Here is a 12,962-nt window from a genome sequence, read left to right as displayed (position 1 = left end):
CCCCTTTGCTGCCCCCTGCTCCACCCACCCCTCTGCCCAAGCTCCCACAGTCAATGCCCATCCTGTTGTCCATGTCCATGGGCCATTTACACTTGTTCCTTATCTAGGCCCTTCCCCTTCTTTCTTCCCTTATCCCCTCTGGTCCCTCTCAGTCTGTTCCTTGTTTCCATGCCTCTGGTTCTATTTTGCTTGTTTGTTTTGTTTATTAGGTTCCACTTATAGGTGAGATCATATGGTATTTGTCTTTCACCAACTGGCTTATTTCACTTAGCATAATACTTTCCGTTCCGCCAATGCTGTCTTGAAGGGTAGGAGTTCCTTCTTTCTTTCTGCTGTGTAGTATTCCATTGTGTAAATGTACCACAGTACATTTTTGTGCACAGTACATTTTGATCCATTCATTTACTGATGGGCATTTAGGCTGTTGCCAGCACTTGGCTATTGTAAATTGTGCTGCTATGAACATTTGGGTGTATAGGTTCTTTTGAATTGGTGTTTCAGGATTCTTAGGGTATAATCCCAGAAAGGGAATTGCTGGGTCAAAAGGCAGTTCCATTTTTAGTTTATTTGAGGAAATTCCACACTGTTTTCCACAGTGGCTGCACCAGTCTGCATTCCCACCAACAGTGCACTAGGGTTCCCTTTTCTCTGCGTCCTTGCCAGCACTTACTGTTTGCTGATTTGTTTATGATGGCCATTCTGACAGGTGTGAGGTGGTATCTCATTGTGGTTTTAATTAGCATCTCTCTGATGGCTAGAGATGTTGAGCATCCTTTCTTTTAATATGTCTATGGGCCCTCTGTATGTCCTTGGAGAAGTGTCTGCTCACATCCTTTGCCCATTTTTTAATTGGACTGTTTATCTTTCTTGCATTGAGTCATTTGAGTTCTTTATATATTTTGGAGATCAAACCCTTGTCTGATATATCATTGGCAAATATGTTTTCCCATATGGTTGGTTCCCTTTTCATTTTGATGATGTTTTCTTTAGTGGTGTAGAAGCCTTTTGATTTGATGTAGTCCCATTTGTTTATTCTTTCCTTAATTTCCCTTGCCATAGAGGATGCATCAGTGAAAATATTGCTGCATGGGATATCCAAAATTTTACTGCCTATGTTTTCCTCTAGGACTTTTATGGTGTCAAGGTTTATGTTTAAGTCTTTTATCCATTTTGAGTTTATTCTGGTGTACAGTGTAAGTTGGTGGTCTAATTTCATTTTTTTTTGCATATATTTTTCTGAATCTCCCAGCACCATTTGTTGAAGAGAGTACTTATGAAGACATTATTTAATAAAGTAAGATTCAGCCTTTGTAGTGTCCAGTTCTCAAAGTTTTTACACATACAATCATATAACCCCAACTACAATCCACACATAAAACAATTCCATTGCCCTCCACAAATTGTATCATTAATCTTTGTAGTCAACACCTTGCTCCATCCTCTGTCCATGATAACCGCCAATGTGTTTCTGTTCCTATAGTTTTAAATATGCAAGAATGTATATAAATGGAATCACACAGTATGCACTCTTCTGAACCTGGCTTCACTGACCTAGCATAATGCACTTGAAACATATCCAAACCTCATCTAATGGGATTCATTCATTGCTTACATCAGTGTTCTTTTGTTCATTTAAACATTATTTGATTTCTTAAGTTTTAAGAGTTTTAAAATATATATATATGTATATATATATATTAAGAATACAGTGTTTTATTAGATATAAGACATGGAAATAATTTTGTTGAGTCTCTAGCTTGTGGTATCACTTTCATAACAATGATATTCAGAGAACAGAAATTCTTAATTTTGGTGAAATCCAATTTTTCCCTTTATGCATTATGCATTTTATATTGTATCTAACAATGATTACACTTCATAGTAAGCCTCAAAATCAGGCAATATTAATTCTCCCATTTTTTCTTTTTTAAAATTATTGGTTATTATATATTTTTCACATTTCCATATAAATTTTGATTCAGGTTATCAATTTCTTTCTATAAAAATACTGCTGGGATTTTTATTGTAATTGAATTGAATCTACAGATCAGTTTGTGGAGAACTGACATGTTAAGAATATTGAGTCTTTTACTCCACAAATATAGTATATGTCTCCATTTATTTAGGTGTTTTTGATTTCTTTTATCAACTTTTTATATTTTTAAGCATATAACTCTTGAACATGTTTTATAAGAGTTAGATTTAAATGGTTAATGTTTTTGGTGCTATTGTAAATTATACTCAAAATTCACTTTCCAATTGATCATTGCAGGTATATATATATAGTATATAAATACAACTGATTTTTATAATATCGACTCTTTTTTAACCTGCTAGTAACAAAAAGAGACAAAGCAAGCATTCAGTGAATGTGTTGGGGCTAAAAGGAGAGAAAATCACATTCATAAAGCTTTGCCGCCTACGAGTGAAAAAAGTTAAAATATCCTCAAAGGAGAACATATGCTTTTTATAGTTTGTTATATTTTAAACTCACAAAGAATAACAAGTGTGTTTTATAATTCCTGTGCATTATTAAATGTGGGAATTACTGACTAATAATATAATCAGTTATATTAGGCTCTGCTATGTAGTAAGTATTTCTATTAGGACAGAGAAAAACTAAACTGTACCTTTCCAAGTACCGTCAGCTGCTGAACTAAAAGATGAGCACTTTCAGTCTTGCCAGCACCGCTTTCTCCAGAGATAACAATGCACTGCACAGTGAGAAAAGGAAACCGTGAGAAGGCCTTTCCACACACAGTTCAGCTGGCCAAAGAAACTAGGAGGGGTTTCTAAGAATGTGCGACTCCTTACCTGATCCGAATTATATGTTACCATTGACTGGTAGCCGAAGTCAGCCACTGCAAAGATGTGAGGAGGATTGGCAGTTCTCTTGGCTCCAATATATAGTTTGGAATGCTAAGGATTTAAAAAACATCACATTTTGTAGCGCTTTTGTTTTTGTGTAAATGCTAGATTATTTACAGGTAGAGCTCCAATTTCTTAAAGCAAAACATAAATAAAGTTTTATATCACTGAACATTACATACATGTTACACACACCACACACTTACATATGTGCACAATTCATGTAAAATTATGTAAAATAAAAAAGCCTGACACAAAAGACCCTTGAAATATGTTATGACAATATGATATAGCATCACTCTCCCAGCAGTATTTAAAAGAAGACTTTTGGGAGTGCATACCACTTCCAAAATAGAACTGAAGGTTTGAAAATACTATTATTTCTTTAAGTAAAAGACCCTTTAAAAATAAGTCAATCAAGTACTATTTTGTTGACTACTCCTTGGGTACAATAATGTCTGGCATAGGGTCACCAGTTTTTCCTTTCCCATCTTTTACGTACATTCTCTTACTTGATTTGTCTAAGATCATACAGGTGATTGATAGCAGAATTTGCACTAAAGTGCAAAATCATCTGAAACTTAAATCAAGGTTCCTAAATTCACTATGTAAATTTTAAGTTGGTAGAGGAAGAAAGTATTATGTATTTTTCACATACAAAAAATAGCTCAGGCCCTGTATTAAATAATTTTCTGGAGTACACAAATAGAAGAGAATGGGTCCAATTAAAAAGAGCTTAGTTTAATTCCAGAATACTATTCTATAATTAAACCACTAGGGGTTGAATAATGGATAATTATATATTTATATTCATATAACACATATGACCTGATATTAAAAATGAATCAATATGTCTAAAGGATTTCTAAACTCGTAAGACAGGTTTTATAGCTGTTAAGTATATATTACCTATGTAAACAATGTAACTATATCTTTAATTCTCCAATACTTGGTTCAGAGGTAGACATTGAGTAGACAGTTTTTTAGGCAAATGTGTATTGAGATGACACACAGCATAGACTAGATTCAATAACTGGAAGTAACATTCTGCCATATACTTTTGGGAAAAGGAAGATCACATATGGCATCCAGATTAATCCATCTTTTATTTTTTCCTGTCTCTACATTTTAAACAATAATTATTTAACTGTTTGTTCAAGGTACTAAATAAAACTTTCTTTGGCATAATTTAAATTAATTTACATACCTGAATAGTATAACTATTAGTATGAAGTAAGAGAATGCAAGGCACACCACATACCTCCGTGGAATAAAGACCCAGACTCTGGAAAGGGTTCAGGGCAATGAGTATGTCTCCCACATAGATATAAATCTGACCTCGGGAATAACACTTCTCAAGCTGCTCAGAGACTGTATTCTATAAGAAAATAACATAATTTCTTTTCACTAAAAATCATTTATGATTAATTGCAATTTAAAAAGTAAATAATAATAAATAAAACATCTGGAGTCTGGACCAAGGCTCTAGAAGAAAAGATATACTGATAGGGGTACATGTAACATTTGGCCAACAGCTACCCCTTCGCTTGACAGGAATTTTCTTTGGTTGTGAGAGCCGTAGAAGGATGTCATTGTTACCTGTGTTTTCCAAAGGACAAATACGATATTATAGGAGATTATATATATAATGCTTCAAGGTAACAAGTAAATGTAGAAGATAAAATAAAGAGAAGCAACACTAGAAAAGGCAAGGGAAGGTAGTGAACACGTTATTATTCCAAATTGAGGTTGGTCAGTGGCTTTGTGTTACATCCTAGTCCTTTGCTTAGACATTTGGCTCTATGAGGCAGAATGTAAAGTTCAGAAAAGTAACTTTCATAATGGATAAATCACGAGCACATGAAATCAATTTTAATAGCACCATGTACTACTTTAATAGTATATGACACGAGAGGGGACCCAAAATTCTTAGGTCAAACAAGAGACAAGAAGAAAGCACAGACAGTAACACCAAACAAACGCAGTGTTTTACGTACAGGTCAGCAATGGGATGTCAAGGCCATCTTTATGATCCACAAATCTAGGAATTCACGTCATTGCAAAATTTGATACATAAGGATTCATGAAGGTTTTGGCGATCCCTGACTTGCAAACTGTCTGATTACAAGATGTTTGATGTTCGCAAGAGAGATTATTTTGAGGAAGTACTTGAGTTGTTTATGCAACCCTAAATTTACCAAATGACTACTTCTGTTCAGAAAATGTCTCCTGATTTGCTGCATTTCTGAGCAAAAATGATCAGGCATGTATCAGAAGTATTTAAAAAATAAAAATCTATTGATCAGGCAGGATAGAGATCCTAACCTTTTATTGAAAAGGAACTAGTCATTTCCCTAATGACCTGATTATCTGGAATAAAGGGGACAGAAGGGAAAGAAGGCTGAAACTGCAGTTTACTGGCTTGGATTTGGACCTACACAGAGATGCTGAACTACTTCTGAGGTCACTGGGATGAGCAAGGAGTTTCCAGCAGAATTCAATGCCCTAAGAGGTCAGCTCTGTGCGAGCAGGAGCTCTCTAATCCCATGAGGGGGACCACTGACCATAGTAATAGGCTACTGTTGTATCTTGGAGGCCTCTAGGTACTGCCACTGAGAGTGGAACAGGAGAGGAGAAAGGAAGGATGCCACATAGAGGTTGCAGGAGACAATTTTTTGACCTCAGGACATTGTCTTTTTGAAACTCCCAGAAGGAATTAAGGGGAAGAAGAGTCTGTGACCTATAAGCAACTCATAAGAGTGGAAACTCACTCCTTTGCAATCTGAGTATCAGAAGCAGACAAAAACTGACAGCAGACTGGAGCTATCTGGACATCTATGGTACATGTGTTAAAGCGGAAGACAGGAGAGAGATACAGGAAGCTAAGAGACAAAGAAAGCATGAGACGTACAGATGCTATTCAAACAACCTGCTGCTCACATCAATTATGCACAGTAAAAAAATCAAGAATGTATATGTTCCATTAACCTGGGTTCCTTACCTCATCCAAAACTTCTAGGGTTGCTAAATCATCTACATCCTTCTGAATGGAAATTAAAGGTCTGCTGAAGTTACTTTTCTTGGTGTGAATACGTTCGTGTCTGTGGAGCAATACAAACAGAAAAACCATTTCTGATTTGAGAACTTATTACTGATCATAGTTGGAAATATGTTTTAGATTCATATGAGACTGAAAAACTTCTATGAAGCTGATTTACTAAATTTGACGATAACAATTTATCAGAAAATAGCCTAATGTATTTGATCTATTTGTTTTTCTTTTCCATTGGAAAAATGTAACTCGTTGAACTTATTTCATGGATGATCAAGAGTTCATACTTTCTATCAATAACTATCCTACATATAATTTGCTTTAATGTTTTCTCTAAATTCCCATGTGTGATTTAATCTGCTACCAAGTAGTGAGTCACAGAGATTTGAATTCATTAGATTTCCAATTTTGTCTGAGGTAGTATTAGGCCACTGGTGGTTAAGGAATGGTAATTTAAAAATTATTATTCAGCAAAATTTAAGAAGAATACAACAAATAAACCATATTGTGGATTTTCAAAAGGTTAAATGTATGTAGAAAATTGATTTCAGACATTAGGAAGTTGATTCCCAAAGGAAAGCATTTCAGCATCTTTCACTAATAGCATAAGGATCCTGATTTGACACGGAGGCTGGAGAAGTTGCTGAGATAAACACAAGCCTTTGTTTCACCGTTTCTGGGCATAAAATTATCATCCACTTTATTTTGAGCAAAACTGTATTTCCAATGTTTATTTTTGGATATACTTTTTAAGTAGCTGAATTTGTCTATTAGTAAAAGGAAAAAGAATAAGTAGATTATGAGGAATAGTAAGAATCATACCATTCCCTCAGTAAACTTGAATGCTTTCTCATCGCTCAGAGAATTCAGTCACTATTGATAAACTCTCCTGGCCTCTACCCATGGCCGGCCCTGCTTTTGTGCACTGCATCTGCTTCCTCTCACTTATTCAGGGAAATCACTCCTGTTGGCTCCTTTCTCATGCCTACATCACTCATTCTTCCCTGTTAGCTGTTATAGCAAACAAAAAACACCATTCCCTGACTTATGTTTTTTCCATCTACTGTTCCATTTCCTTGTTTTATTACGAAAATTATCAAAAAATTTTCTAAATTCAATATTTTCCATTTTTCTCTACCATTAAGAAAACCCATTTCAATCAGGAAACAGTTTCTCTTAGGGACATTCATGGCCCTCACGTCGCTAATCCAGTGGTCAGTTCTAATCCTCATTTTACTTAACATATCAGCAGCAGGCAAACAGACCCCTTTCTTGAGTACATCCACCTCGGCTTCCTATACTCCTCCCTTGATTCGCTTCCTTAATTCACTGGCATCTTCATCTGAGTGTCTTTTTCTGTCTTCTCCTCATCTTTCTGTAACATTTTGGAGTTCCCCAAACTTCAGTCCTTGCAGCTATTCTCTTCTCTATCTGCGTTCATGTCCTGTTTCATAGCTTTAAATACTACTCATGCACTGACAAGTCTGCTGACCTCCAGACTTAAGTATCCCACTGCTTACTCGACACTTCATTTGGAAGTCTAACTGGCAGACTTAACCTGTCTCAAACCATGTTCCTTAATACCCCCAGAGCCCCATACCTGCTTCTGTTCCATGACCCCCATCTCAATAAATGGTGACTCCATTCTTACTCTTCAGACAAAGACCTAAGAGTGATCCTTGACTCTTCTCTTTCTCTCACACCTCCCGTGCAGTCTATATACAAACCGGTTCAGCTCTGTCTACCACCAAACATTTCTCACCATCATCTACCTCCTCTAGCACATTTCATGTCAATAGCCTTCCAAGTGGTTTCCCTGTTACCACCTCTGCCTTGTTCTCAACACTTTTCTCAACACTGTAGTCAGAGCGATCTTTCAAAAAATATGTAAGATGTGTCCTTTGTTTTTATTTCCTCCTTGGCCCCACCTGTGTGATGATGAAACTTTATTCACTTTTCACAGTCCAACTCAAATGCCACTCTTTTGAACCACTTAACATAATTCTTACATCCTTCAGGACAAATGTCTTAGTTAAGTCATTTCAGTCAGTGCTTTTTGTGTGGATTTTATTCCCTTACTAGACTGTAAACTTCTTCAAGATAAGCATATGTCTTCAAAATATGGTGCTGGGACAACTAAACATTCACATGCAAAAAAGTAAAAAAGACTCTAGACACTAACCTTACACCTTTCACAAAAACTAACTCAAATGAATCACAGACCTAAATGTAAAATACAAATTATAAAACTCCTAGAAGATAACGTAAGAGAAAAATATAGATAAACTTACATTTGGAGATGAGTTTTCAGATACAACTTCAAAAGCCCCACCCGTGGAAGAAAAAATGGTAAATTGGGTTTCCTCAAATTAAAACTCTGCTCTGCAAAAGATATTGCTAAGAGAATAAAAAGTGAAGCCACAGACTGGGGGAAAATATTTGCAAATTGTGTAATGATATAAGTCTTGTATCTAATAATAGGAATAGTTTCATTCCTATTTGCAATTCTTAAGAGTCCTTCATAATTTTTATAGCATTTACAGAAATTTATAGTTAGGAACTTAATTGTGTGGATAATTTAGTTAATATTTGAATCCTTTACTACAATGTAAGTTCCTTGTACAAGTACAAGGCTATGTGTGTCTTTAGTTCCCATTTAGAACATAGCAGGTCCTCAATAAATGTTTGGTGAATGAATGAATGATGGAATATCCCCCATGATTTCTGGCACAGGACAGGCACATGGTTTGTCTCCACACTTGCTAAATACATCAAGTTTCATCTTATTTATTCCCATATTTCCAAAGAGACTCATATATAATTTTTTAAAAAATAGAAAAAGAAGCCCAACTATCCACTTGATTGAAATGATGAGCCCTGAAATTTTCACCTCTTTTTATGGGCCCATCTGGCAGCTAAAGACTGTTCCTGGAGAATGAAAAGGATTGGATGGGGAAGAACCAGGGGATCAACACTTGGCTGGCTGGTACCCTTGTTCTTCTGCTCCTGTGAATTTGTCCTTCATGATGCTTTTGGTATTTGCTGCCAAAAATGTAGCAAAGATTTTGATACTGTGATGACTAAAAACCTCCGAGGCCCCCCCTTACTCAGAGTATGAGTTAAAAATTCCTTGGCATGAAATCGATGAATCACCATAATCTTGCCTTAACCAACCTTTCCAGCACCATCGCCCGTCCTCTCTGTACAGAACATCCCCCAGGAGGTCAAGTATCTCCAAGATTCTGTACTTTGCTCATTCTGTTTTCTCTGCCTGGAATTACTTTTCTCCCTTCTCTGGCCAATTACTACTTTTCATGCAAAGTCAGAATCAACTAGCACCCTCTCTGTGAAGCCATGGCAGAGAGCATGCACCACTAGCAGAGATGCTTTCACATTCAATTAGGTACATTCATGTTCATCATCCCCGCCAGATGGGGATCAATTGTGTGAGAAACCAAATGTTATTCATCTTTCTATGCCTGGCATTGAGGATACAAAGATGTAAAATACAACTCGTGGATTCAGTCAAAATACTGAACCTTACTCCTACCGGCTGGTGTGCAAACTAACCCTTTTGGCAAGAGAACTGAAGCCCAGTTAGGTGCTGGAGGAACACAGTGAAAACGCACGTGGTTGTCCAGCACATCTTGGCTCCAGCAAACTTCCCTCCCAATCTCTCTCTGGTCCGGGTTGAGGTCAGTTTAACTGGAGAAACATCCTGACCACTGAAATTGCCTATTTGTATAAGTATAACTATATTTCCCCCATATATAATTATATATAGTTAGATTATATATTATATAGTTGTATTTCTCCCATAACTGTATTTCTGCATCACCAATTACTGCAGGACAGAGCCACTGACAAAGGGCTGCTCTGGACAGAATGGTCAATGTTGCTGTCACTTGCCTGGGTCTTAAACATTATGGAGAAAATGAGGCAAGAAAAAGAGACAGTTACAGCCATCACAACAAAGTAGCACCAGTGAGTGACTCGCTTCTCTACTTTTCTGAGTGGCACGACAGTTGCACCCATAATATTGTTCAGATTTAAAATTAGTGTCACATTGATAAAGCCACACAATTAACAATATGGAAGAGCACAGGACATAAGAGAAGAACAGTTAAATATAATGCAGTCCAATTTCCTTTCATTTTAAGAAACGTGAAAAGTCAGATCAGCAAGTTTGCATTAGGTTCAACCTTGTGGCAAAACTCAGTGAGTCACATGATTAATGTAACATTCCATTCTTGTTCTGATTTCTTAGAATTCTCCCCCACTGCAAACATGCACACACACACACACACACAAGCAGAGCCTTGATTTATACATGTTTCAACATTCAATCCTGTATTCATTCAACAATTCATTCATCCAATAATTATTTAAATTTCTAGAGCACCCAACATACTGGGATAAAGTTACAAGACACCAGAACAGATCCCTGCCCACATGGAACACACAATCTGATGAAAGAGTTAACCATAAATAAATAAATAAATAAATAAATAAATAAATAAATAAAATAATCAACAGCCCTGGCCAGGTGGCTCAGTTGGTTGGAGCAATGTCCCATATACCAAAAGGTTACAATTCCTAGCCAAGGCATATACCTAGGTTGTGGGTTCAATCTCCTGTCAGGGTGTGTATGGGAAGAGGCAACCAATGATCTTCCTCTCCCATACGTCAATGTTTCTCTCTCTCCCTCTCTTTCCCCCTCCCTGTCTCTCTCTCTCCACAAAATCAATAAACATATCCTTGGGTGAGGATTAAAAATATCAACAAAAATTTAAGATAATTTCAGCTAGGACTTATATGTTTGGGCAGATTCATTTTTGTAGAAGAATATGTTAAAATCAAGGAGGTACAACTAGCTAATGCTTCAAATATTACTGTATTAATTGACATATATTTGTTTAAATGGGTTTTAAAAATACATAAATGAAGCATAGTTAATTTAGATGTATGAATTAGTTTTGAAAGCTTTCTCTGTGAGTTAAACATTTTAAAAGCTATTAAATTTGTAATGGATGATGAAGAAAAACACAAGTAGATTTTATAAATGAAAATAAAAAGAGAGCCAACAGTTGTGAAAATACTTTATATCTTCTTTCTTGTCTCTTTTGGTCACTAATGTATCCTAAGCACCTAAAAGAGCAGCTGGGACACAGACACTCAATAACCATCTGTGGAATGACCGAATGGTCATTCATCAGAGGAAGATGTCTAGTCCCATCTTTGTCACGACAGTGACATGATAGCCATGTTTGTCTGAAACAAAATGAATTCTTTGGGGTTCATTTGGGTAAATAAATAGCTTTGAATGACTTTTCTTATTATACTATTGAGTATTTCTTAAAATGAGTTAGTACATTTCCACAAAGACATCTAAATGTTTCTATAATTTTACACAATAGTGAATATCTTATCAATCATGACTGATTGTTGTTCTGGTCAACTTTCATTTTTCCAGTATCAAATGATTTGTATTTATTAGATTTAACTACATACCAAGTATCAGACAGAAGTATAATGAAAATAATTTTTCATACTTCAAGAAGATACACGTGCATAGGAAGTGATTGCTACAGATTTTGGAAGGGCTTTTCTTTAGACTATTCTCATATCACTGCCATTTTAATAAAAATCTGAGAGTGCAGTTTAATCCAATCACTATTCATTGAGGTTTTCTATGTGAGAGTCATTGTCCTAAGTGTTGAGGGGTTACCGTGTCTGAAACAAGATCTAAAATTCTGCATTCAGTGAGTTTTAATCTAATGGGAGCTACAAACACAAACATTTAAAACAACACAAGGCATAGTGCCACAACCAAAGTAAAAATTAAATGCTATGGAAATAGTACAGAGGAAATAATTCCATTCTGGTGAACTGGGAAAGTTTTTTATTTGTTCAGCATTTAATCTTGTTTTTTAAGTAAAAGTAGGATTCCATGGCTTGTATGAGGGACCAGTGGCTGGTGGGTTGGTCAGGTCTGAAAGAACAGCCTGGGGAAATCGCAGTGCATGATGCTGGAGGCTGAGGAAATAGAGACGTCTTAAATGCACTCAAACTCTAACGCATCCTACAAGCAAAGCATGACCTTCTGCAGCAAAGCCTGAAACTCGCCCAGTGTTTGTCATCTCACCGACTGACACCACCATCTGATTAGCTGCACACAGTAGAAATCTCCGTCTCCCCCACCTTCTATATGCACTGTCACCAAATTGTAGTCTTGTCATCTAATTAAAATTTCTCGTCTCCACTTCCCCCCATCTCCACTGAGGAGATGATGGTCTCACTGAATGAGCTAGAGTTGACAGGGGTTAGGAACAGTGAAACAGACAGGAGAAAAAAGTCAGATGTGTGAAAGCTATGGAACATTTGTAAGAACATTTAGAAAATTTGTCTTAGACTACTGACTTGATACTTGGGTAAAAAGGGAGATTTCTTACAATTGAACAATATTCTGATCTCCTTCTAAATCCTAAATGGGGAGAGTATTTAATAAAACTTTAAATGTTTCTGAGGCTCCTTCCATTGTGAGTTCTGAGCTGATCACTCTTTTTTAACATTGTAATTTCATTATAGCTCCTACTCAAGACTGCCGATCCAATTTACCTTGCTCTATTTTTTAATCTAGCATGCATCACCATCTAATATACTACATTATTTACTAATTTATAATATTTACTGTTTGGTGTTTCCCACTGGTATGTAAGCACCATGAAAACAGGAATTTTTAAAAAATGTAAATCTGTTGACTGATATACCCCATTCCGCTAGACCAGATTGTGACAAATGGTAAGTGCTCAAAGTATATTTCTTGGGTAAAAGAGTGAATATTTTCTTTTTACTAAATGTTGTAGAACGAAAGAAAAATTTTATTATTTTTTCAGTCTGGTAAACAATTGAAGTGCTCAATTAAAAAGTACATATGTAAGTTTCAAGATAATTTTGTAATGCTAACATTTTCTTTTTGCCTTTATTTTATAGAATTAGTTTCCATTCTCATGACTATATTTAATATTTAATTTCTGAAATA

General features: G+C 36.0%; 1 protein-coding gene across 1 annotated transcript in view; it reads right to left on the bottom strand.

Annotated features, from left to right (window-relative positions):
• The window catches only part of MYO3A (myosin IIIA), a 211,290-nt gene that overhangs the window by 111,273 nt on the left and 87,055 nt on the right, over nt 1–12,962 (bottom strand). The window contains exons 11-14 of the mRNA XM_024575935.3: nt 5,870–5,969; nt 4,130–4,246; nt 2,815–2,919; nt 2,631–2,714 (exon numbers count right to left, since the gene is read on the bottom strand). Coding sequence (XP_024431703.2) covers nt 2,631–2,714; nt 2,815–2,919; nt 4,130–4,246; nt 5,870–5,969 — 406 coding nt within the window. The remainder of the gene's footprint in view (nt 1–2,630; nt 2,715–2,814; nt 2,920–4,129; nt 4,247–5,869; nt 5,970–12,962) is intronic.

The sequence above is a fragment of the Desmodus rotundus genome, chromosome 4 (genome assembly GCF_022682495.2).
Source record: "Desmodus rotundus isolate HL8 chromosome 4, HLdesRot8A.1, whole genome shotgun sequence".
NCBI lineage: Eukaryota > Metazoa > Chordata > Mammalia > Chiroptera > Phyllostomidae > Desmodus > Desmodus rotundus.
Note: the sequence above shows the minus strand (reverse complement) of the source record. Positions and strands in the feature narration are given on the sequence as shown.